Genomic DNA, 25,432 nt, shown 5'->3' with positions numbered 1-25,432 from the left:
TTTTAATAAGATAAAAATTCATGTAGGCAAGACATTTTTAACAGGAGACTCCGCTTGCCTACATGGTCCCATTGTTTACTTATAAAAACACACCACCACCCTGTGAATGTGAGCTGTAAAGGGAGAAACAACTGAGGGGATAACTGCATATGGGGCACACAGCCGAGTAAGGGGGGAGAACGTAAAAACAGGATATTCACTGATGTATGGTCGAGTGCCAGCCAGTGTGGCGTAGTGCGAATGAGAGCCAAGGAATGCCAAGTGTGGAGCTGAAAGAATAGAGAAACAAAAAAAGAGAGAAAGAAAAGAGAGCGAGATGAGGAGTGTGGGAGAGAATCTACAGTATGTCAGTCTTTAAAAGAGCTGCTCCCACACACTATAAAATAACAAGATGAAATCTTATCAGTGGCAAGCAAAGAGAGAAAGGAAAAAGAGGAAAAAAATGGCGCTAAAGCTGGCCCCCGGAGGCGAGCTCTTCAGCACCCACTGAGAGAGAGAGCGCTGCTAATCTGGAGCCTCTGAAGAGTTAGCATGTTCTTCTATATGTATGTATGTCATTCAGCCTTTCAGTCAGGCTTTTAATCTTATTTTTGCATAAATCAAACTTCACAAAATCCACTTGTTTCGAGTGCTATTTTGATCATTTAAGGTACCTGAAACAAAGGGGAAATAAAAACCCTGCAGGCGATTCAAAAATAGTAGTTATGGTTAGTAAGTAGACCCTTTCCAAATCCAACAAACCAAAGTGCTCCAGGACTTTTCGAAGGTCAGGAACTAAATTTAGATCCTTGTTCCTCCACTAGAACAGAAAGTTAAGTTCCTGAGTGCCTTAGAAGCTTCCCACAGAGTTCTGCCAGTGGAAAAGGGCTATCTGACCGTCGCCTGGTTAGCAAAGCTAAAAATACAAAGCAAAAGACATTATTTAAAATGCTGTGTTTACCTACTCTACGTAAGCTGCTAACAACAACCAGTAGTAACCCAGTATTCCTCCAAAGTTAATCAGCATATTATTAGCTAACTAGATGGTTTTGCAGATGCTAAATAAAGGCCCATTCAGGACTAGCAAATCCACTACGTGAGTGCAAAATGCTATTATAAGCATTATTTCAGGTCCAACATTAATGGCCTGCTCTTTCTTATGTTTGTGAAGGTTTATACACTAACAACCTCAGCTAACATTACAATTAGCGTTACAAACACACCTCGCAGTGTGTTGTAATACTCGTTCTCAAAGTTTTATTCCTATAAAGCGGTTTCTTTATTAACATGCCTCCTACACGTCACCTTACAATGTTTTTATCCTGAGACGTGCAGCTTTGGCCTCATTCTGTTAGCATTTTATCAAGTGTGTAGCTATTTCATGTGTTTATTTAAGACCATTTTACAGGGTTCTTGTTTTAAAGCAACCCAGCTAAAAACATTGAACTGCTGGTGAGGGAGTTAGTGCTAACTAGAAGGTTAACAGCTAATAAAATCTGCAAGCGACAGCCGTCATCTCAGCTAACCAAATCAACAGTTGTTAGCCAGAAATGAGAAGCTATTTGTTCGAGAGTTTGTCAGTAACTGAGGGCTTAAACATGTTCATTTGCACTGGAAACAGGTGAAATTTCACACCTCTTGATTTAAGAAAAATAAGATTTAAATGCTCAATTATGGATTAAAATGGCTTGTTGGGATGGATGTTTTGCCGTGTAAGCTTTTTCAGCCATGTACTAAAGCAGTGAGTGTTAGTGTTTTAACCCCCTCCACAGAGGGAGGAGTGTTATTTTTAATTGTAATACTGCAGAGACAGCACGCCCACACTGTACCCTGTGTATAATGTGTCGAGACTAATGATGAAGTGTGTATCCTGCTTCCCTTTCACACGCCTGACTAACCATCGCCGCCCTGCCCTCTCCTGCGGACATGTGTTCCTGAATATTTACTGTGAAAGCAGTCTTAATGACACCTGCATCCCGCCCTCTGATCTGTTGACAAATTGCATTCCACTGCAGGGTGTGTGTGTGTGTTTAAGCTGACTGACTGACAGCGCCACGAAGAAACTTTCTAGGAAAAGTGATAACGAGGCATTCCTCTGCGCCTACTCCTGTCCTGGCTATCATCAAACATTAACAGACACAATAAAAGACAGTTTCAAAGGCTATCTTCCCCTGACAGTAATCAGACAGTGCAGCATACAGACAACCTTCAGACCATTTGCATTACAGGCTGACATTTGCAAAAGACGTATGAGCATAACAAAATCTACTGAATTCACTGGCTGTCACTGGTTATAAGCTAGAAACTGTCAAAACTGTGGCTGCTGTCCGAATATGGATGCACTTGGAGCAGGCAGGTCTGACCTTTGCCCTGGTTCCTGGGTGGCAGCGGCGGGCCGTCAGCCACTGGGGAGGAGGTGAGGTCGGTGGAGGCGCTGTACATCTGGTTGGTGAAGGCGCTGTAGGACAGACGCTGCTGCTTGTCCCTCTGGCTGATGAAACCCGGCAGAGAGAGCTTGTCGTGGGGGGAGAGGCTAGAGGAGTGGCAGAAGCTCTGAGGCCTCGGGGAGCGGTCCTTCTTGATGGGACTGGGCTGCAGAGGGACACAAGACAGCTGAGACAGAGCCGACATCAGTCTATAAAAACGTTGTTGCTCTCTGGTAATGTAGAGCTGAAAATCATAAGCTGACATGAAGATGCTTTAGGAATAGTTCGACATTTTTTTTTTTCAAGTGTTAGCTTCATAAAAAGATATAATGTGATTAATTAACAAGTTTTAGAGGTGCTGGTAGGCAGATTCAACAAATTCAACAGAGCCAGACTAGCTGCTTCCCCATTTTTCCTGCCCTCATGCTAAGCTAAGCTAACCAGCTGCTGGCTGTAGCTTTATATAAGGCCTAGTCCACACCTACACAAGTGTTTTTTTGGAAACAGGATTTAAAAACTAAAATGATCTCTTCAGAAATAATTTTCATACATACTAACACACCTGATGATGCATATTACATGAACAGGAAGCAGATTGTCTGTGCTTGGTTGCTTAGTTACAGGAAATACTATGAACGAGGCAGACAAACGATGGCTCTTCACTGAATCCTCCACCAACACAATGCTTTATTAAAACGTTTTTGTCTCTCATTGTATTTTCATTGTCCGTCTGTGTCTTTCAAAATACAGACTATACAACATCCATTCAGTCAATATACAAATACTCCGTCATAAAACATGTTCCGAGTTCACATTTGCTTATGATGCTACATACACTGATAAGACCCAGCCAAGAAGCAAACATGGGTGTCTGCGTCATCTTTTTCAAAAATCTTAGTTACTGAATATCTCGGCCCTGGAAGGAGCTTCTCCGAAAGCTTTCTTGCCGAGAGTCACATTAGAAAATTCACATTAGACTCTAAGGTCCTGTCCACACACTCACCGATATTTCTTCAAACAAACCCTTTTTTCTCTTTTTTTGTACACACACAGACAGCATGTTAGATCACTGAAAACCTTTGCTTCAACAGCAACTCAATGCCTTTTTAACCATGTAGTTGGAACCTTCTTCACACTGTTATATCGCCAGTAAACTGTGATATGTAAAAACATATTTTTAATCTACATGTCTAGACAACTTTTGACATGCAAAACAGCAAGTCTGCTTCCTGGAAAGTGTTTATTTTTTAACGAACCCAACTTCCCCTGACTTGCCTCATTTGCCACCTAATGAACCATTTTCAAGACTGCCTTGCACTTTGGTGTACTGGGGCTACTGTAAGTAGAATAAATTGGTATGTCTGCTCTTATCATGCCTTTCTGTCTCTACATGATCCAGTATATATATAAAAAGCACCACTTTGATCTTCTGTGGACATCAAAGACTAACTTGTTGATGCTTTTGAAGCATCTTAACACATCATCTCTCTTTGCTCAGCGGCCTCGTTATTCTTTATTGTTTCTATGAAAGCAAACAACCAAACAAAAAAGCTTTTACTAACAGAGTCACAAGAAAGAAAGAAAGAAAGAAAGAAAGAAAGAAATGATTGTTCTTATTCAAATTCAAACAAGCGGACGTGAGGCTCTGATCGAACCTTATCATCAAGGTCATCGTCGCTCTCGTCCATCTCCTCCAGTCTGAGGCTCCACTCGTACTCCACATGGATGTGAGGGTTGAACTTCCCCTCTGCCGCCTGCACAAGCTGACACACACAAAAACACACACAAAGCTGCTATCCCTTTCCAAGACAAACGCTTCTCAAATCAAATGGAAAACAGTAACATGATGAAGACGATACATCAAAATTAACTGCAAATGAAATTAGAAACAAAACTCTACAAACAAGAAACACAGTAAACAATAAAGGGGAGGAATAAATATGTTGATACGTTTGTTTAGTAGAGATTTAACACTTCATTCAAAATGGCTTTTTTTTTTGTCTGCATGCTCACACTGGCGTGAATAATGAACATACATCAACAATTACTTCCACTCTGCTGTCACTGCCTGCCTGAGGCTGGAGACAGACCTTTGACTGCCATCTAGTGTTTTGACTAATCTGGTCGAGACATGTTTAATCAACCACAATTTACAGTCCGCAACCCTTTCTTTAGAGATGTGTATTTTTTGGAGTTAGTCATTTTAAAAGCTGTTAAAATCCACTGTGGTGTCCAGAATCACCAGCTGGGCGCTCCTGTACTTACTGCCTCCTCGCACTGAGTGTTCCTCAGTCGCCTGGCAACATCCAGCGCCGTCTCTCCGTTCTGATTGGCTGAAGTGGGAGGGATAATCAACAGTTAGAGTGTGATGCGTGAGCGCAGATGACTTTAACGAGAGGATGTGTGACTCACGGATATCGGTGGCCGGCTTGCCCCTCAGGAGTAACTTGAGGCACTCGGGCTTCTCGTACATGCAGCAGTAATGCAGGGCAGTGTTCCCCCACTCCGTCTGCTTATCCAGGTTACCGCTGGGAGAAAACAAACACACACACACACACACACACATAGTCAGGACACAGGTCACAAGCCTGAGGGTGTTTTCCACAGTCCTGCAGCTTCAGGTAATGTGTTATTACACAGGATTTTGTGAAAAAAGGGCTGGAAATTGCTGGACATTTAATTCAGTCATAATAACAGCAGCATTTCGATGTGGGTAATGATAGGTGTCTACAGGTATTAGACATAATTTTAGACATAATGCGTGAAGACGTCATCATGTCATGTGATGTACGGTGGAACAACGGGACGATTCTCCAAGAAATGACATCACAATAAGCAAAAATGTCGCTGTAGGTGATGTGTTTCTATTGTTGATGAAACTATCGACTGGAAACTATTTACCCATTTAGTCAAATTTGATGAAAAAATGTTTTTCAATACTTTTATAATGTATTATTGCTTATTGACTTACACAACCTTCTAGCTTAGGTTGTATAGATTTCAGGGATATGAAGCATTTAAAGATACTCCAAGAAATGACATCAAGATACCAAAAATACCAATGTTGGCACTGGCAGATTATTTCTACTGCACAATAGGGTGATTGACTTTTAAGACGTAATATTTATAATATGTATTGAGTTTAAGATATTTTAAGGACCTGCAGGCACCCTGGATGACACAGACTGACTGTTACCTGTGCAAAGACCAGGAAAATAATCAATTTTATATCTACTGGAGCTCCCCAGAGAAATATTCTTAATATCGAGGGTTAAGCATGACACAGTATGAGCCCAGCTATCAATTAATGAGACAGTCCCACTTGTTTCTGTGGAGGCTGGCTGTGTGCAGTCTGAGCAGTGGTGGGTAAACAATCGAAAAGAGAGGAATAAATTAAGGCAGAGAAGAAAAGTGCTTGACCCATTTCTGTTTGCCTTGTGGGAATGTGAGTCGAGCGGCGCTAAGCTTTCCTCTGCACGTCTGCTGCTTTACTGCAGACTGAAGCACGGGAGAAGAAAGGCTCGCAGCAGACAGGCAGATCAAATCTGATGCGGAGCGTTTCAACAAAACTGCTGTTTACTGCTTGATTTTCCTCTAAAATGATGGAGTGTTTGAAAAAATCTTCACAGCTGTTTGACGTGCATGAAAAGCCAACCCCAATCCACATAATTTTGCAAGTCTTTCTAGCTTTTCTTTGGGTGAAAAACGACTTTAAAAAGTACCTGTTCTGCACAAGGAAGTCCACTAAATGCAGCGAGGTCTGGTCAGCAGTCCGTACAGAGTAGTGCAGTGCTGTCTCTCCGGCTTCCTGCAGGGGGCCATCAAACACAGCAAAGACACGGTGAGACAATCTTGGGCAGCATCCATTCTGTATTCTCTCCCTCTCTGTGTCTCTTTCAGCATTTAAACAAGCCGCAGTAAACAAAATGGCTCCTAAAAATAATATTTCAGCAGGCACGAAGCCTGGATTTGTCCTTTTCTGGCAGAGTCTTACAGTAATTTCATCTGTTTCTGTGAATCAAAGCTAGAGCTGGTTGTGAATTCTTTTAAAAATGGAGAAAAAAAGATGAAATATATGTTGGAATATATGTGCTGTACATTCAGTGGCGTCTTGGCATCTACAGGGTAGAGTAAGGGCTGTGTTAAGTCAAGCATCCCTGTTGTGCGGTCTGTGTGAGGGAGGTGGATGTCACTGTGCTGTCTGCAGCCATTCAGATGTACTGACAGCAGCAGATCAGATATCGGTGAGTCAGACTTCATAGCGCAGACAGCAGCAGCACAGCTCCCTCCGTCACCAACTGATATCCTCTTTTTATTCTGCTGCTGCTGCGATGTACATTTAATTTTTCATTAGAGAACAACCGTGCCCGCGTTGACCCATTTATGTCAGATTAAGTCCGATCACACATGTTGTTTACGGCACAGTATCTTCACCATCTACCGCTCGTTATTTAACTTTCACTTGTGCCTAAAGCAGCGGCGCAAAAGGCCGAGGAAACAAAGAGGAAACAGGCTGAACCACGGCATAAAAAGCAGGGACATGAATTAGGCCGCCACAGATGTCGTCATCTGAGTAAATAAATGGGATGATGCCCTTCGATGTGGTGGTGGAGGCTGCTGGACATCACCACCTGCTGGCGAAGTTCTCGGCATGACTCAAAATTTTCCAACTGTTACACCCTTTGCTACCCGCCAAATAACTCACCAACTGGTAGAAATGTGTCAGCGTTGGTCGTCCTGCTGGGAGTAAACCTCACATGAGGATGGAACACTGCAGTAAACTGTGTTCAGCTCTGACAGGGATAGTTTTATGGTTATGGGAGGAGGTGGACATGTAGCCACGATTACAGGTAACACACTAACCTTGAATTCAATGTTGCATGATACACATCTGAGCCAAATGAGCCACCAAATCATGTTAGAAAAAGTGCCAGTTCACCCAAAGCAACAACAACAACAACAAAAAGATAGTTTTGGCCTTATGTACAGAGATTTCAAGCTTTACCCGTTTCTTTTTTGTAATTTTTTATATAAGAAAAATGATAAAAACAAGCAACAAGTAGCAGTTAGCAACTAGATGTTGATCATATTGGAGCATTTAGCAGCTAAAAAAACAGATATTTCCCTCAGGAGCAGGTGGAAACCAAAAATAGAGCTACTGTTTGACTAAAGTTCACTAGGTTGACAAAAACACAACTCAAAATAAATGATAATGTTGCTCCATGACAGCTGGATGTGTAAATAAGCAACTATTTTTGAAAAAAGGCAGAAAATTCAGAGATGATAAATCAACAAATAACCACAACATGTAAGTAAATTGTTTTTGATACTGGCGAACCTGACCATCTAAGCTCTGTGTATAATCCATAAACTACAAGGACTCACCGGCCCCACCTCCGGGAGCGGCTCCATTAGCTCCACCCCCTCTGCGTAGACCTGGATGAGGGCCAGCAGGTCCCTGGACTGGACTGCCTCAAACAGCTCGATCATTTTAGCTGCCGCGGATGTGCACGTCTTCCTCGCGTACTTGTGGTCCACGTATTTAGCATTGATGAACTCCTTCCTCACCGTCCTGCGGGGGAGAAGACGAGTTCAGTCAGCTGTTTGGATGTCAAACAAATCCAGTTTTCGGGGAGCATTTTATCTTGGAGAGTACTCACATGTCACTGGATGGAGTGGGCTTTGGTGTAGGGGAAGAAAGGTTTCCCTCCATGATCTCATTGAAACTACTGTTCCCTACGTTCTTGGCCAGCTGGGGGAGAAAGATGAAAAAGTCAGCATCATGTATCTCTATTCTGCGCTCACTACTCTTTGATTATTTCTAATATTTCACCACAAATAGAAATAGTAAAGAGCGTTAACGGTTTCTCTGACTCACCAAGAGTTCTGAGGTTCCTAGCTTGTCGAGCTCCATGGACTGGATGCGGGAGATGTGAACCCCCATCTCTCGGTGGATGCCGGAGCACTCAATGCAGGTCAGGATCCCCAGGTTGGTGGACAGCCATTTCGGATCTATCAATACAGAACATATGACAGGAAAGTGATGCAGAATTTTTTTCTCCATATTTCTCAGTGTACAGTTGCTGCTATAGTTAGTGTGGGCATGAGTGCATGGACAGATGGAGCAGGTCCTGTAAAACTATTATTAGTTGGATAAACGCCTCAGATTTAAGCCTATACTGAAAATCAAATGACAGATTTCGATTTAAGTTGGACCAGGTAGCACTGAGAGCTCCAAATCGCAGAAAGAAGCGCAGTAATGCCAGAAAATGCAACTCAACTCCAGCCTGGAATATCAGGCACATGCCACTCCTATCTTTGCTGTCAACTAAAGGCAAAAAATGCACTTATACTCTACGTGAGAATAACAAGTAGGATATTTCTCAGCAGTAAAAAGCATCAGTCCTACTCTTTACTGTATATACATTTCGTGTGGCTGCACTCTATGCGGCTGCTGTCAGCAGAGAAATTGGTTTCTCAGCGTCCTTACATTTGATTTATTCCTGTATGATTGCAGAACTTGGGAGAGAAATGGTGAGCCTTGACAGAAGCCATTACTCTTGTGAGGCACTAACACCAAAACCACTGACAGCAATGTGTACAGATAGTTTTCTATACATTTTCTGCCATGAAACTGCTTTATAACAGGGCTGTGACTGTTTAAACAGGATGTAGCTCCTCACAACACAACACACACAACAAAACAGGCTCTTTCTGTGGATGGATACCGTACAGTCGTATACAAATCACACACAGGACAGATCTGTCGCTCAGTGTTTAAGTACTCATAATGGGTTTATTTTTGAAGGTCTCGGCCTTGTCTCTGTCTCAGACAAAGAGGATTTTATGTTTTATTTCACTGCTCAAGATCACAACTGCCGTGGATATACTTGTATTGACTAACGGTGTGACACATTCTAATACAGGCATTTTTACACATGAACCTTGCTTTTAAAAAGGTCCAGTGTGGAGGATTTCAGGGTATTTTCAGGCAGAAATGGGATATAATATTTATTATTATGTTTTCATTGGTGTATAATCACCTGAAACTAAGAACCGTTGTGTTTTAGTTACCTTAGAATGAGAACAGAGTCCTGCCTCAGTAGTGGGAGGGTGAGGCGAGGGGTGTTCAGTTGGTTGCAATCTGCAACCTCACTGCTAGATGCCACTAAATCCTACACACTGTTCTTTTAAATGAAGCAGATGGCAAAACCAAAACTTATTTATTTATTGGCTTCATGTGTGATTTTATCTATAAATCAACAACAGATGTTTCAGACCACTAGAGAACTGATCTCGACTAACCATCCAAATATCCCCAGACTCCTTAACAAATTGTGTGATTTTAAGGGTTGCTGTGTGAGAAGAAACTTAAAAAGCTTTATGAAACGGCTATGGCAAATTCTCTTCTTGTAAATCCGGCATTAAATGCAATATATTTAAGTTGTGTCTCTCCTTGTAAAAAGTGTCACCAGTAGAGACGACTTCTTCATTTGGGCCTTCTTGTTAATCGTTAAACATGAAAATATTTCTGTCTGCGTGTGAAAAACATTTTACACACAATCACGCATCCAAGTGATGTTTGGTTTATTTGCATACAGAGTGGGGAAATGAGATCTGATCACAAGGGGTCACTCGAGGCGCAAGTGAATACCAGGTGTGAAATGACAGAACTGGAGCCGTCCGCCCAAAAACCAATGAGTCATACACAGGAACACGGACAGAAGGCAAGCACACGCACACACATATTTTCATAACATCATGAACAGATGCGAGCTGGTGATAGGTCACAGAGTGCATGTTAAGCATGATGAGTTGATGCATGGTGACCTCTATAGCTGATTAATGCTAAAGCTGCAAAGCTGTGTCTTATAGAGGGAGATCCTGGGAGAATTCAAATGAGACAGAGCTGTCCTCATTCTGCTCAGACCATAGGGAACAAAGAGGTGACCTTTGAAAGTCATTACAATGACCTTTCAGACGTGAAGTTAATTTTATGCGTCGAGGAATGGAAACCCTGCCGGAGCGATGTCTGAACTCTTTTGTGATTGGATGAAGGGAAACAACCAGTTATATGATGACAACTGTTCTGTGTAGAGGTTTTACTGGTAAGAGAGTGCATCCCAAGCACATCCACAGATTCAAAATAGATTTATTTCCATACAAATCACAAGAAAACTCCAAAGCACTCTTTGTTGAACTATTAAACTGCCTGCATTGACATGGCATCGTTTTGTTAGACCTTCAAAACAAACTATGACACGCTTTGGTGACATGTATACCTAACCGAAGAGCTCCTAGCTTTACATTTTTAGATACTGGAGATGTCACTTAAACTTAAACTGAGCAATATATCAATGATGCCAGTGTATGATAGCTGTTTTGATACCTTTTTGTTTGTTTTATTACTTTTCGGAGCCGTGTTTTTGACAGTTTTGTTTCCGTTTCTACTATGGATTACTGTTTGTTGATTTATGTTGGGTTATTTCTTTTGCTGTCTTTTTATGCTTGCATTACACTGCACTGCACTTGTCTTATTGATACTGGGCTATTTTAATTTTTATATTTCTTGTCTTGTTAATTTGGACCCCAGAAAGACCAGCAACAACTTTGTGGGAGCTAACGGGGACCCACTAAAGAATAAGGAATTAGGGGGTAAAAAAAACAAGAAACAAAGAGGAAACGGAGCCTAAACCCACATCTGGAAGACGAGTTACTACTGAAAACATGTCCACGAGCGGACACAGCAACAAGAGTATAGACATGACAAATTGCCTCCCCTCTCTGCAGATTGCAGGGGTCGACCGAGCGTGTGTGACTTATGTAACAACGTGATGTAATGATGTTGTTTCTCAAAGCAGGGAAATGCTTTTTTTCCCCTCAGAGCATAAAGTCCTCCCGTCCGTCGGTCAGTGAGTGTGTGTGTTTGTGTTGACAAAGGAGAATGTGTGTGCGTATATGTTTTTGTGTGTGTGTGTGTGTATATATATATCTATGTATATAGATATATATATATATGTGTGTGGTAAGTGTCAGACGGCCTGAATGTCTATGTCACTCCTGAATGCTGAGTCTTTGCTTCTTAATGCAGGGGAGGATCAGGATCAGGTTGTGTCCTGCATGCTAACAACACTTGCACACACACACACACACACGCGCGCGCGCACACACACACACACACACACACACGCTTATTTATTGAAGGCTGCTGGGGGATTTGCAGTGCGGCTTGTTCAGTAACCATCCATGTGAAGGACGCTGAGTTCGGGGCTGCAGTGACATTGCAAAGGAATCGAGATCGGCGCTCTAAATAAAACATTTGCTCGCAGTTATATCAGAAAATGCTGAAGTGAACGTGTTTGTTTTTTTACGGTAACAAGGTGAGGGTCGACTAAGCACAAAGCAGGATGAGGATGTATATTAATATGTATGTGTGGAGCCTCTCTGAGCAGACACACAGCAGCAGTACACACCTGAAGCTCCGCAGTCGCAGCAGACTTCGTTGCCCGGCATGCGAAGCACATCTTCTATGATGGCTTTGGTCAGGTCCTCTAAACCGTCCTCGCCGCCGCTGCTCTGCTCGCCACGGAACGCCATGTTCAACGCCTCCTCCTTACTGTTGGTCAGCACCGAGATCCAACTGCACAGAGGAAACACATCATTACTGCTGTTATAAAAGACACTTCATTTATAATGTAATTTGTTAAGTTTTACTCGAGAGATAAAAACACTGTGAGATATAAAGCTAAAAATCAATAGCTGGAGTCGCTCTTATCTGAGGATTATTTCTCAGGTCTGTTCATTGTTTGGTCGACACCAGGGCTGCCAAAAGTGGGGCCCGAGGGCCAAAGTTGGCCCACCATAAGGTTCAATTTGGCCTGCCAGATGTTTCAAGCAAAAACAAATGATGTATTTAAAAGAAATATAATAATGTTTATTCTGTTTAAAGATCCCCAATTATTTTTCCTAATCTGAGCACGGCAGGCACAGTGACACTTGCACTTGCAATCCTAGCACCATTTTGCATCTTAACAATACGATAGATTAATGCTCTTGGCCTGTGATCCATTAAGTTTCAGTTTGTCCCTTTAAAGGGAAAAAGTTCAGGAACCCCTCATCTGTGCAATGTGACAAGAAAGTGACGGATGACATTCACAATTTCTAGATAAAAAGATATTCAACTCCAAACAGAGAAAAACTAACTGTTTAGAGGCAGAGACATGGGGAATATTTGGCATTGTTCCTGAAATATTCTTTAAACAATGAATCACAGAAATATTTGCCTGTTATTTTTCTGGCAACTTATCGTTTCTTCTCTAGAAAAAATCTAAATAAATCACAAAAAAATGTAAATTATTGCAATGAAAGAGCAAGATGATAATTTCCATAAACTCAAGACCTCATCACTCTATCATCACAAAAAAATAAACTGTCTGTATGCTTCATTAAACACATTCAGACCGTATATAAACTTAAACTGCACAAAAGATGTTTGGAGAGCTACTAAGACCATAACAATAGCATTCCTTTTGACTCTTTTCCCTGAAATCGTTCTAATTTTGGATTACTTTCCTCGACACTCTTTTGTGCTGGCCGGTTCATTTACTTTGAAAAGGTAAAACACACACAGATGCACACAGACATGCACACACCCACACACACTGTGGTCATTAAGCATCACGCAGACAGGAAACACTGTGGCTGCCTTTCAAACATGGCCTCCTGCAGTTCAATACATGGCACAATCTGCTCCTGCGCTCTAGCCACTGAACTGGCCCTCTCACACACACACCAACACACACACCAACACACACTGGGCTTTATGAGCCTGACGTCAGCACTTCCTCTGTCATTGTCACTCAAGCCTGTCTGCAAAGGCCGAGGCCAGACAGGGAGTGGGCACATAAACTGAAGTGTGAGTCTGTCTGTTTATCTGAACGTGTGAAAAAAAACAAGATATTTTCATCGACAGAAGCGTAGGTGCACAGATGCTGAGCCAAAGCCTTCTTGTGTTTACTTATATTATGCATTATAATATGCTGCTCGCCTAATTGAGGGGGAGCGTAATTGCACGAAGCCGGAGCCCTATGGAATACTAAATATTTCATGGAAAATCCCATGAAGAGGCTGCAGTTAGAAGTGCGTGACAGGAGCGGCAGTGAGGAGCAGAAAGCTGGATCCCAGCGGACGACATGTACATACTGAGTGTTCAAGCAGCACTGAACCAAGTGCCGCAGCCACAGCAAGGCATCAGAGCGAGAACATGCGAGCACAGATCAAGTGCCACAAATCAAAGAGTGTTTTAGTCGAGGCAGCTCAAGAAGATTCAGATTTGTTTTCATATGATTCAGTGTGTTTCTGAGATGCATCAGAGGGCCTTTTTGAGTCTGTTTATCCATAATTTTGGCTTTTGTGAATTTAAAGCAGACAGAATTAACATTACAACCACGATTATCCAGCTACAAAAGAAGAAATTTCAATCTTATCTTGACATTTTAATTAGTTTTGCCTTAATTAACACTTTGTCCTGATTAAATGTTAATTAAGGCAATATAATGTTAATACTAACTGTTGTTTATCTTTGATCTTCGAACAAGTTGGATTTTTTTCCCCTATGTTTGCTCTCAGAGGCAATACAGGCAATATATTATCATTTTTTGTTATTTTTACTATATTATCTGACAATATTGTATTTGTTTTGTTTTATTTTCATTGTATTCAGTTTCAAACTTGTAGTCTTTGAGCTTTTTTGCTGCATTAGGACAATGTGCAAGCTAACCAAGCTAGCTGTTTGGTTAGCTAACTACCAAACTATCTATACAATCATTCTTCTTTGTTGTTAAAACCTGGTGCCTACATTACCCATAATGCACGGTCAGCTCAGTTGGAGATTTGGGTGTGTTATGCTAGTAGCAGCTAATGTAGCTTTGAGCACCTAGCCTTAGCTAGCTCACTTATATCTAGCTCTACACATATGGATCTTTTTTCATTTTCAAACTGCAAGTGAAACAACGTATGTGTGAGAAACAGTGCGAGTCACTGACAGCTTTCCAAATAATAACATTTGTTGAATTGCTAATCTTCTAGTTCTATCTGTCTGTCTTCATGGGAACCAACAGTCTGAGGTTACAGCGACCTGAATAACTGCCGACCACAAATCCCACTGCTGCCCTCGCTGCCACTCAATCAACAGTCAATCTGCTCCTCACATAGCAAAACACTTCCTGTCTTCAAGCGTGACAATGACTTGCTAACCAAGCCGCCATTAATAAAAAAACATCAAGTCACACACGAATATCAAAATCATTCTCTGGATTTAAGTTAAGGTATGTCATAGCAGAAACTTTAAACCTTTAGAAATAATCATGAATACTTTGTTTTACTCACATGACAAACTCTTGTTCATCTTCAGCCTGGAAATGATATGTCCGGTTATCTGTGGAATACAGAAATAGACATAAAGTAAGCAAATGTCTTATCTGGTATTTTATTAAACTAACAGCTTACAGTAAACTATTCAAATATATGTGCGTGTGCAACACCTGTTTGAAAAGCACTCTAAAAATAATCTGTGTTATACTTCCAAAGATCTGCTTCCTTTGATGCCTAGCAGAGGCAGGAATTCCCCAACTGTCTCATACTACAACATGTTAATGACCAGGGCTGCAACTAACGATTATATTCCAGATTAATCAATTAACTGTTTGGTCCATAAAATGTCAGAAATACCAAAAAATGTCCATCCCAGTTTCTTAGACAGAAGGGGGCTGACTTTAAGTGCCTTGTTGTGTCAATCCAAAACACAAAGATATTTCAGTTTGACATGAAATACAATGGTGGAAAGCAGGAAATCTTTATATTTGAGAGGCTGGAAAGAGCATTTTCTGCCATTTTTTCATGAAAAAGTACTTTCACCATCAATCAATTCTCCAAAAATCTGTCAGTATTTTTCTGTCTGTTGACTAACTGTTGTAGCTCTATATATAACTGAGCTATTCTGGCACAAAGGCTGCACAACATATCGTTTCAGCATTGTCATCGCATTCCCAATAGTCAAATGTGTGTGCAATGTCAAGTAAGGCAAATTAAAAATCCCCTGAATCATTCCAAATACAACTTTTCAAGTTATCTGGTGAAAATTCTTGTTGGTTTTCATAAATCACAGAAAATCAACTTATTGTAATGTCAGTTTTGATTTGACTATCGTGCAGCCCTATCTGGCATGTTGGTGAAATGTGCAGGATGAGTGTGTTCAACCTACGAGAAATGAGATCGAAGCACTTCCTGTCTTCAGGACTGGGTTTGACCTGGCAGGTGAGCAGGTTGAGTTTGACTGGCTGCCTGTTGGACTGTGAGAACAAAACATTTCACATTAATCAGACAGGAAACATACAATCAACGTTAAAGATACAAAATCCCGTGACACAGATACAGGATGAACTCAGGACTCCTCTTAAAGAAGCCGGACTGTGCTGGCTGCTGGGCTGTGATAATGGACCCAGTTGGCACATATACGCTGAGCATTGTCTCCTGCCAGTGCCCGGGCAGAGGAGGGGCGAGTGCACGTGCTAATGAAATGCTAACAGGCTGTGATGAGCCATGGAGCTCGGCTGGCCTGCTGGCAACCTGCCATGTCATCGAGAGTCACCCAGAGTTCAGCTGCCACACCGGTGGAAGAAAAAGGAAGTTGGTGAACCGCCTCCAGATGGAGAGAAATGATTATAAGGTCTCATATAACTACTAGTCAGTGAACCAGAGCAGACTGATAGGTTAAAGATTCACTCCCTTCATCTGCTGACAGAAAAAAGGGAAATCCTTTTATATCACATCTGAGACAACCACTTCCTCCGAGCGTCTTGGAGCAGACGGATTGATGTTTTCATGTTCGAGGTAGCTGCTGTGTGAAGGTTCAAATCATCCTCACACCCCAAAACCATAAAACTTTGATTTGTGACCAATAAAACTGCAGAGGCTCAGACGAGTGTTGGCTTCACCAGGCTTATCATCCTTTTCATGAACTGTGAGAGGTATTAATTGTCCCATTTTAAATACAAGAGAGACTGTTAGTTTAAGTCACAATCAGTGATCAAACATGTAGCACCGGACTGTACCAAAATTCAAAATATAAACTGGAAACTGGTATTAAATGAAAGGACAACAAGAGCAGTGTAACACTCAAATATGTTTTACTTAATCTATAAAGGGTTGAAGAATAAACTGGGGCTTTATACATACATTTTACTGTAGATTATAACAGCCTTCTTGTGTTAAACCTTCTACACACTGAAACGCATTCAAGAGGGGGACTTTAATTTTAAAGATATTATTAGAATTGAGGACAAAGGGCAAATAATGAAAAATAGATCCTGCAAACCACAACGCTTTACTGTATTTGTCAAAGTGGCAACAATTTGATCTGACAGTGATCCTCCTCAGGTCTACAAACCATAAAGTTAACTCTTCACACAGGGAATGCTCATGTTGTTCCTAACCTAGGCAATATGGTGCCTGACACATAATCTTCATATAGTTATTGTCATAGTTTATTTATTTCATATAAGCATCTCAGCCTGCTTACAATGGCAAACTCTACAATGACAGGGATCAAATCTCTGTCTGTTTGTGGTGACCAAATCAGGTATTTTAAGTCAAAACATGATCTTTTTTTAACCCTAACCAAGTGATTTTTGTGCCTAAACCTAACCAGATCATAGACACAGCGCTGTCAAAGCATAAAATATAAAACTAAACCTAAAGCAGTAATATTTCAGCATATCCGTGGTTTAAAGAAACGTTTATTGTCAGCATTTTTTCTGTTGAGTGGGTTGGGTATTCAGCAGCATTGCTGATTATCAGTCAGATGACCTCTGACTTCCTTTAACAAACAGTACTAAAGACGTTATAATCTGATCATTTCAAAGTACAGTGTCAGTCAGGTTAACAGCCTAAATGCACAGGATTTCATTTTCCTTCTAAATTCCGAAGTCCACATGAAATGTTTCCTGGATTTACTGATTATCTGCGCCCGATGAGACACCAGCTAAACAAACTGGTTGTGTCCAGCAGCTTTCTTCGTTTCTGAGGCTCAGTAGGACGTCATAACTTAGTTAATACAGTCAGTGTATAGATGCCACACTGGAAGAGAAAACATCACGCTGCTCGCTGGCCGCCGCAGCTGCACGAGAGTGGAGACGACTCCACAGACGTGCCAGCGTATACAGTAGCGCTCGCACACTGGCTCTGAGATGAGTCACCGAGGCGCAGCAGGCTGAGGGGGGAGGGGTGAGAGGAGAGGAGAGGAGAGGAGAGGAGGGAAGGGGGGGGACAGGGTTGCCATGACAACTCATCTATGTCAATTCCACTCTGCCAGCTTCCAGATTGAGAAAGCCCAACGCAACCTCCCCGCATGATGTTCTCCCTTTGATCAGCACAGTCACTCGCGGGGGTCAGGGAGTGTGTCTGTGTGTGTGTGTGTGTGTGTGTACATTTGTTTTGTACTCACCGTGGCATGAGAGATGGTGAGCATGCCCCCTTTCACTGAGCACTGCCTCCTCTGCCACACCTTCCTCAGCCTGTGAAGGAGGAGGAGGAGGAGGAGGAGGAGGGTGGGGAGACACATTAGCAAAGGAGTTGTGTTTCCTCTTCTTCTGCTAAATGTTAATGCAACATGAACGGTGCTCTGCAGCAGCGTTTTGAAAAATAATGGCTGTGTTAGCAGCTTACCCGTCACTCTTCTTCAGCAGGTAGCCTTTCTTCTCACTGCCAAACTCCTTGTTCCCCTGCAGCTGGTGCATGCTGTAGCCACCCTGCTTACTCTGCGAGTCCTGTGCGAATCCACACGATACACGCACACAAACACAAGACACCACAATTTAACACTTGTAATGTACAGAGACGCGGGTGACAGACATGCAAGACGCACACAAACACACTACAAACTCATCAAAGTACAGTGTCTGAGAGTGCTAACAGGAAAATGATAAAAATCTACCAGACATGCTCTGCAACGCCTCTAAAGGGCCAAACCACTCTACTGTCAAGCATAACAACCAGATAGATGCCAGCATGCTCCACATGCACCAGCACTTACTCTTCTAGACTTGATTCCAGACAAGCAGAAGGCAGAAGAGGGGAGATAGAGGGGAGAGGTGTGAAAGATCTAGCTCAGGTGCAGGCGGTGAGTGTGAAAGACCGAAACCATTATCACGTGTGCTTGTTCTCTATTTGTAAATGCTTACCGCGGGTGCTATTAGCAACAGAAGCTACAGAAAGTGTAAATTAAAAGTGAAAGATTGTCTAGATCATGTCATGCAGAACAGTGGACCGACAGTGTGAACGTGTGAGAAGGAAACGTTGGCAGTATGTGTGATGTGGTGTGAGGTCGGGCAGTGAGGGGGCTCTCCACTGAGCAGCCAGTGAGGCACAACACTGGTCACCAGCAAAGCCTACCACACACTGGCTACCAGCATGGTACAGCACTGGGCACTCGCTCTGTGCTGCAGGAGACAAGCTCCAGACCTGGTAGTGGCCAGAGTGAGAGGACGTGTGTGGTAAAAATCATTCTCTCACAACATGTCTGGGCGGCACCTATGAGTGAATCAAGTGTGCCATTGCTGTGTCTTAGTACTGTACGGCTGACTTTGGGTCGGCCTTGTTAAGAATTTCACTCGCTACAAGTTTAAATTTGTCCGGGTGTGACCTGCCTACCTCCTTCTGGTCCAGCTGGAGGGAGGACTTGATCAGATCCCGCAGGGCAGTCAGCTGCTTCTTCTCCTCATCCTGAGTTTGTTTGATCTGAGGAGAACAAATGCACCAGCAGAGCTAAGCGATTACTAGCTGTGTTTACATAGAGCTGTTTATTGTACCAATAAAATGCCCCATAAAAATACCTAGACTGAAATCAACAATTTGTAAACTTCCCTTTACTTTCTCTTTTGAAAATACTCTTATTGTGAGCTCATTGTTCCTATGGGAAGATGGTTTGAGTCATTTTTAAGTAAAAAAAAGTCAAAATCCTGATTCCACATTCTCAAATATGAATATTTTCTGTTTCTTTTCCTCGTCTATGACAGTAAGCTGAGTATCTTTGGGTCGTGGACAAAACAAGACATCTTAAGCTGTAATCTTGGGCTGAAACCAAATAGACCAAAGAACTAATTGATTAATCAAGAAAACAATTGACAGCTTAATCAACAATGGAAAATCATTGTTAGTTCCAGCTCTATTGTGTGTCATTGCCTGACAATCAAAACGCTGCTCTGTTAAATTAGATTTATTAGCTGCAAGCCGCACAGTTTGAGGATCTCTACTTTTCCAGGGCGTTACCATCTTTGGATATGTTAGGTTTACCAGTTTCCAGGAGATTCTGAATCATGACACTTCCTGCAGATGTGCTGCATTCTCACACACAATAACTGCAGGAGCATTTTTGTCTATTTTGATAAAACTGCGGCTTCAGGAGAGAGCACAGCAGTGCTTAAAATAAGGAATGGTGGTGAGCAGTCAGTTTGTTTGTGGTTTGTTTCGCTACATATCCTATTCTGAGCACAACAGAACACTTTCTGATAACTTGCATGTAAACACAACACATTTATCTAACAATTTCTTCAGTACCGATGCTGGAAAGAGTAATTCGACCACAAAAAATCTCAACACAAGGTCCACTTACTAGCTTTTTCCAGTATGAGAAAAGTTTATCTGCTGAATAAGGGATGCATTAGATTCTGGGGGAAAAAAAACTAGTAAGCAGAACTTGAGATGAGATATTTTGTGTTGAATCACAGATGTGCAGGAGATCAGCTTTGATTCTCTGAAGAATAAAAGCCAAAATAAAAGCATAAGAAGGGACAAAAAGGGAAAGATGTGTGTTTACATTGTAGAGATCAGCTGCCAGCTTCTCGATGTACTGCTTCAGCTTATCCGCTGTCTTCAAGCCATCTTGGAAGAAACTGCAGAACAGAGGCACGTGTGAATCTCACTGACTGTAACATGCATTGTAATAAATATGACTGACAAGGAATGACTTCTTCTCAAATGTCAGGTGTTACACTCTGAAGGTCACAGAGAGGAGGAGGAGGAGGTTGGCGCAGTTCATGTTTAATGTATAGCTCGGCTCGATCTTTGGTTCCTGGCACAGAAATCGCAGCTGGCCGCGTCCACAGCAGATTTGCAGAGGTGCTTACAGGACATCCTGAAATCCATTATAGATCTGTCTGTGGGGCACACCTCGAAGCAGCGCTGCAGCAGCAAATCACCGCTAATGACCCTCTCTCTCTCTCCCTTCCTCTGTTCATCACTCTCTCTGACACTTCTCTCCTCCGCTTGTTTTCTTTGAATCTGTGCATCAAGGATCCCACCTCTTTCCTCCCACTCCATCCAGCTCTGCATGTCAAGTACCGGTGGCCTTACAGAATGCATAGCTACAGTGTTAAAACGGCAGCTCTAGAAAAAGATTGACCTCAGCTGACTTTTTTCTGTACTATATAGTCATAAATGCATTTAGAATTACTTTTACCGATCATTTTATGAGAAAATCCAGTATTTGTAACTATTATAACTATAAAAATTACAAGAATAGCCAAGGTACTCTATTTTTAAACAAGTAAAATGTCTGATGTCATGTTCAACCTAAAGAACAAATGCCTTCCTCAGGGAGTCAAACATTTTTTGACAACCAGTACGACTATTTCACTTTACTCATCACCAGATTTTTAAGAAACATGGACTCCAAACTATCAGAAATCTTTTCAATAAAGCAGAGAAAGTAGTCCACTGGAAATCCCTGTATCTGTTGTAACAACACCTTGGTTAACCTGCCAGCTCACATGCGGCAATTTCGTTATTCTAGTAGGAGGCTGTGACTCATTTTTGATTTAGCTTGTGTTCATTCTGGAAGAGAACTGTAATTGTTTTTATTGATTGCCAGTGTCTGCTAAAGGATGACTCCAGCTGTAGCTTGAGCAGGGTGTCTGCAGGTATCACAATTTAATGCCTTTCAAGACCTTTTCGAGATGCTTTTTATCCAATTTTTGGACAAATGATCTTTTTCTTATTCAAGCACTGCAGGGTAAGTATAAGGTAAGTAGTAATTAACATCAAAATAGTGCATGATGGGTAGGTATCAGATGCTTTTGGACAATCTGATAAGCACTTTTTTCGAAGCACGCTGAGGCCTTAAAGATAATAGTATGCTTCGAATGAACCAAATCAGAAGGTGAAAGTGCTTTGAACCGCCTAACTCAAATGTGGGGTGATAAGCCTGCCATCATATAGAGAGGCCAGGCGTAATAAGCAAAAAAAAATGATTGGGATTATAGTGCAAAGCATTTGGACAGTCTCTCTTTAAAAGCACTCATAGTGTTGCACTTGTTTGTGCATAAAAAAGAGTGATGGAGGCCATTCAGAAAAGAATTTAAAAAAAAGAGTGTGAGAAAAAAAGAAAGTCAGAAAGATAATTGTGCATCAGAAAAAGTGTGGGTGGTGGGAGTTTCAGATGCTTTCAGATGATCAGATCTCCATTGGAGCATATTGATGCCTCGATTGTTCCATAATTGCAATGGAGTTAGCGACAACAGGTGCAGGAATTTCTACAGGAGTAGATTCTGTGTTTGCTTTTGGACTCAGAGGAGCGACTGTGAGTTGTTTTCTGGAGCTTTTTGAAAAGTAGAAAGTGATCACTGTCGTTCTTACAAGACTCCGTGTTTCCCTGGGTGAGTAAAATGACATGGCTGACAAATTACCGTCCCACATTTGTTGGACTAAGAGGTTCAGACGTTAAAAAGGAACACAAATTGTTTTCTTCCTTCAGGCTGTGAGCAGTCCCACACTTCCCTCAGCTCTCCATTGATTGCCTTTACGCCCTCCATTCCATCACGGCTGCAGCTTCTCTATCCATCAAAGCCCAGGTTGAAGCGATTAACAGGGAAGTATATTGTTTTGTCTCAGTGTTATGACAGGACCTAGCAACGCTGAGCGAAAATTTGTCATTCTGTCACTGGCCGATGTGGAGCTGCGGTTCTGGCACGGAGAGCACCCACTTATTTACCCACCAAACCCCACAGCTGTCAGAACGTATCGGTGTGATGACCTGCGCATATTTATGAGAGCTATATATACGAATCAAGATCTGTGAATCATACAGGGGATAGAAAATTGACATCAAGAGCTGCAAAGATGGAGACACAAGCATTTTTTTGGAGTGTCAGGGGGGATTAAGGCGGTACTTACTTGCACTGTGCGTGGTAATACTTAATCAGGTTCTGGAGGAGGTCCACTCCCTTCTTGGTCTTGATCTCATTTACTTTGATCAGGTACTGCAAAGGAAAGAGAGGAGCAGAGTTCAGCCAGGAGGTGAAATTCAGGGTGTGTTTAAAGGATTTCTTTTGGTTTAATGAGGTATAATGTGGCAGAGCTGTCGCATAGAGAATAAAGACTTCTGCTTGCCATAGACACTTAGAGTATGAAGACTTTGCATTATGATAATCACATCTGAGTGGCTTTGATGTAGGAGCCAACTGCCTTGACACTGCAGGAGTGGGGGACCAGGCTGGTAAACACACTTCTATTACAAGAGAATACCATGCCTCTGCCTTGATCTAAATAAAGTTTCAAAAGGATGACGAGAAAATATTTTACATTAGCATCATAAAAAAAGAGAGAATAGCCTCCAGAGGAAGCGCTTTGTGGACTGTGTGCTCAGTCTGGGTGTCTGAGGATTCAAAACAAAATCTTCAGACGGCACTTCCCACCAAACAAACGAATAAAAGATAATCTGAGCTAATCCCGCAGCATGCCAATCCACAGAGATTTGTCGAGAGTCACGGCTAAAGACCAATTTCAGCTCTGCAGCAGAATTTAATCTATAACACAAAAGCTTCCTGAGGCCAACGCACAGCTTCACTCTGCTCCTTACATCACGTGTATGGACGTATATATGTTAGCATACGCATGAGTGCACATGTATGTGCATATATGTGCTCATGCGTTGTCCCTTTGTCTGCCTGACAGTGCCCGATGGACAAGAGATTATCCACATTTTGTCTGAGCCCCGTGTGGGTTCAGTGTTTCAGAGCCACTGCCGCATATGCGTGTTCGGGCTCTTTTGTCTGAATGAGGAGCATCGCTCGCACTGCTGCCGCGTCTGAGCACAACATAATGCAGCCTGCTGAGTGCTGCCTTTCCACACTCCTTCGCTGATGGCGTAGGATGAAAAGGGTGAGAGAGTGAGAGCATCCTGTAATCTGGTGAGTAACATGGGGAGAGAGAGCGTGAGAGCGAGAGAGTGCACGCACACGGAGAGAAATGAGGTTAAGTGGGATGAACAGATTGTACCACTGACTGCAGCAACTGTCCCACACACACAACAGCAGCGGCAGCAACGGTGGTTCATCAGCCAGGATGACTGTTGATTTAGGAAATCTCTGATGTTTGATCAGATGTCTGATTATTATTTTTATTGGCAGAGAACACTTTTGGACTTGCATCATATAAATACAGATAAATCACATAAAAGTTTTGATTACATAACACCAAACTAGGCCAGATTAAACACATGTTTCACATAAAAATGCTGCATAGGTAGGTAGTATACCTTTTTTTTTTTTTAATTCTCCATTAACGTTAGTCTACCCTGAGAAATAGGGCTGCACAATTAATAGATATTATATACATTTTGTACAGATTAGAGCCCGACTGATACAGTACATCAGTTGGCAGATACCATAGGCCAATTTTGCCCCATCACAGATATATCGGTATCAACGTATATGTTGTCCAATATGCGCCAACCTTTTTGTTTTAGAAGTTATAATGTAGAAAGGGTATAAATACCCATGTCATTTTAGACGATAAAGTTTATGGTTTAACTGTAAAATATTGTGCCTTTGATAACCACATTTGAAGGCTTATGTAAAAATGGGTGCAAGTTAAGTACTGGTCGGGCTGTAGTTCAGACCACAACCAATATCACATCATCATGATAAAAATAAAATTTGTGGTGCATCATTCCCACTCATCCTGAATCATATAATTATTCTAATATCTTTCAAAAATAGGTCAAACATTTGGAAAAATGCCCAGCCCCCGGGTTGAGAACCAATTCCAGATAGGAATGTCTGTTTTTGACAAATCCAACTAATCCAATAATTTGTAAATCAAGGTAAATTGTTGCAAAGATCTTATAAACATCTAATATTGCTATAAAGCAGTCCTGCTTATTGATATTTACAACTGCCAGATTTAACCAAGACATTACATTTGGTTTGGCAAAATCTCTGACAGTTGATTTATCTTAAATGTCTCAGTGTGTATCATCACATGGCACAATATCAAACCCCTGTGACCGAACAAACCCTGTCTGAAGTGGTTTTACAGCTCTGAGGATCAAAAGCATCGGCTCAATAAATACATCAGCAGCTTTTGAGATATATGGCTTTTAAAACTCATTATTTTCAAACTATCACATCATATATGTGAAGAAGTCACAGTCAATTATGCTCTCATAAAAGAGCGCTTTAATACTTTTTAGTCAATTTCCTCAAACCACAGAGTCCTCTAACTATTATTTACAGTAAGGCTGGTTCAGTAACAAGTGGCCAAAACCACAAGGGCCTTTTGTCTGAAGTTTTTACCCTGGAAAGGCCAAACGGCACCAATGAGAGGACTTGAGCAGCCCTGCAAGGACCCAGCAAATTAGTATCATACTGGGGAGAGAATGAACATGCAAAGCTCTGCAGATGATTAGAAATGTATGATCAAATCCGGACTTGAGGCAGCGAGTGAAAGAGGAAGCTGGTGCTAATGTAACGTGGGAGCTACAACTCGCTTTTTGGCATCCTACATCAAGTGGAGGCGGGTTACAAAAAAGGATAATGAAGTGACTGTCGAGGCTTCTGAAATCATGAAGAGATGAAACTGCTCAGAGCTCTGGTTCAAACTTTTAAGTTTCAACTTCATTGCTAAAACAGATAATTGACCAAAACATTTGATTTTCAAAAAACTGAGCCAACTTTTAATGATTCCTTACCAGG

The 25,432-nt window shown here is 41.8% G+C and overlaps 1 protein-coding gene across 1 annotated transcript in view; it reads right to left on the bottom strand.

Annotated features, from left to right (window-relative positions):
• asap1b (ArfGAP with SH3 domain, ankyrin repeat and PH domain 1b) overlaps positions 1-25,432 on the bottom strand; it is a 62,070-nt gene that overhangs the window by 4,521 nt on the left and 32,117 nt on the right. The window contains exons 7-22 of the mRNA XM_073487898.1: positions 22,632-22,717; positions 20,278-20,353; positions 19,113-19,199; positions 18,129-18,229; positions 17,908-17,977; positions 15,667-15,754; positions 14,793-14,841; positions 11,879-12,045; positions 8,284-8,417; positions 8,066-8,157; positions 7,791-7,977; positions 6,128-6,213; positions 4,818-4,933; positions 4,671-4,738; positions 4,061-4,168; positions 2,343-2,571 (exon numbers count right to left, since the gene is read on the bottom strand). Of these exons, the coding sequence (XP_073343999.1) occupies positions 2,343-2,571; positions 4,061-4,168; positions 4,671-4,738; positions 4,818-4,933; positions 6,128-6,213; positions 7,791-7,977; positions 8,066-8,157; positions 8,284-8,417; positions 11,879-12,045; positions 14,793-14,841; positions 15,667-15,754; positions 17,908-17,977; positions 18,129-18,229; positions 19,113-19,199; positions 20,278-20,353; positions 22,632-22,717 (1,744 nt within the window). The remainder of the gene's footprint in view (positions 1-2,342; positions 2,572-4,060; positions 4,169-4,670; positions 4,739-4,817; positions 4,934-6,127; positions 6,214-7,790; positions 7,978-8,065; positions 8,158-8,283; positions 8,418-11,878; positions 12,046-14,792; positions 14,842-15,666; positions 15,755-17,907; positions 17,978-18,128; positions 18,230-19,112; positions 19,200-20,277; positions 20,354-22,631; positions 22,718-25,432) is intronic.

Source organism: Pagrus major, chromosome 19, assembly GCF_040436345.1.
Source record: "Pagrus major chromosome 19, Pma_NU_1.0".
Taxonomy (NCBI): Eukaryota; Metazoa; Chordata; class Actinopteri; order Spariformes; family Sparidae; genus Pagrus; species Pagrus major.
Note: the sequence above shows the minus strand (reverse complement) of the source record. Positions and strands in the feature narration are given on the sequence as shown.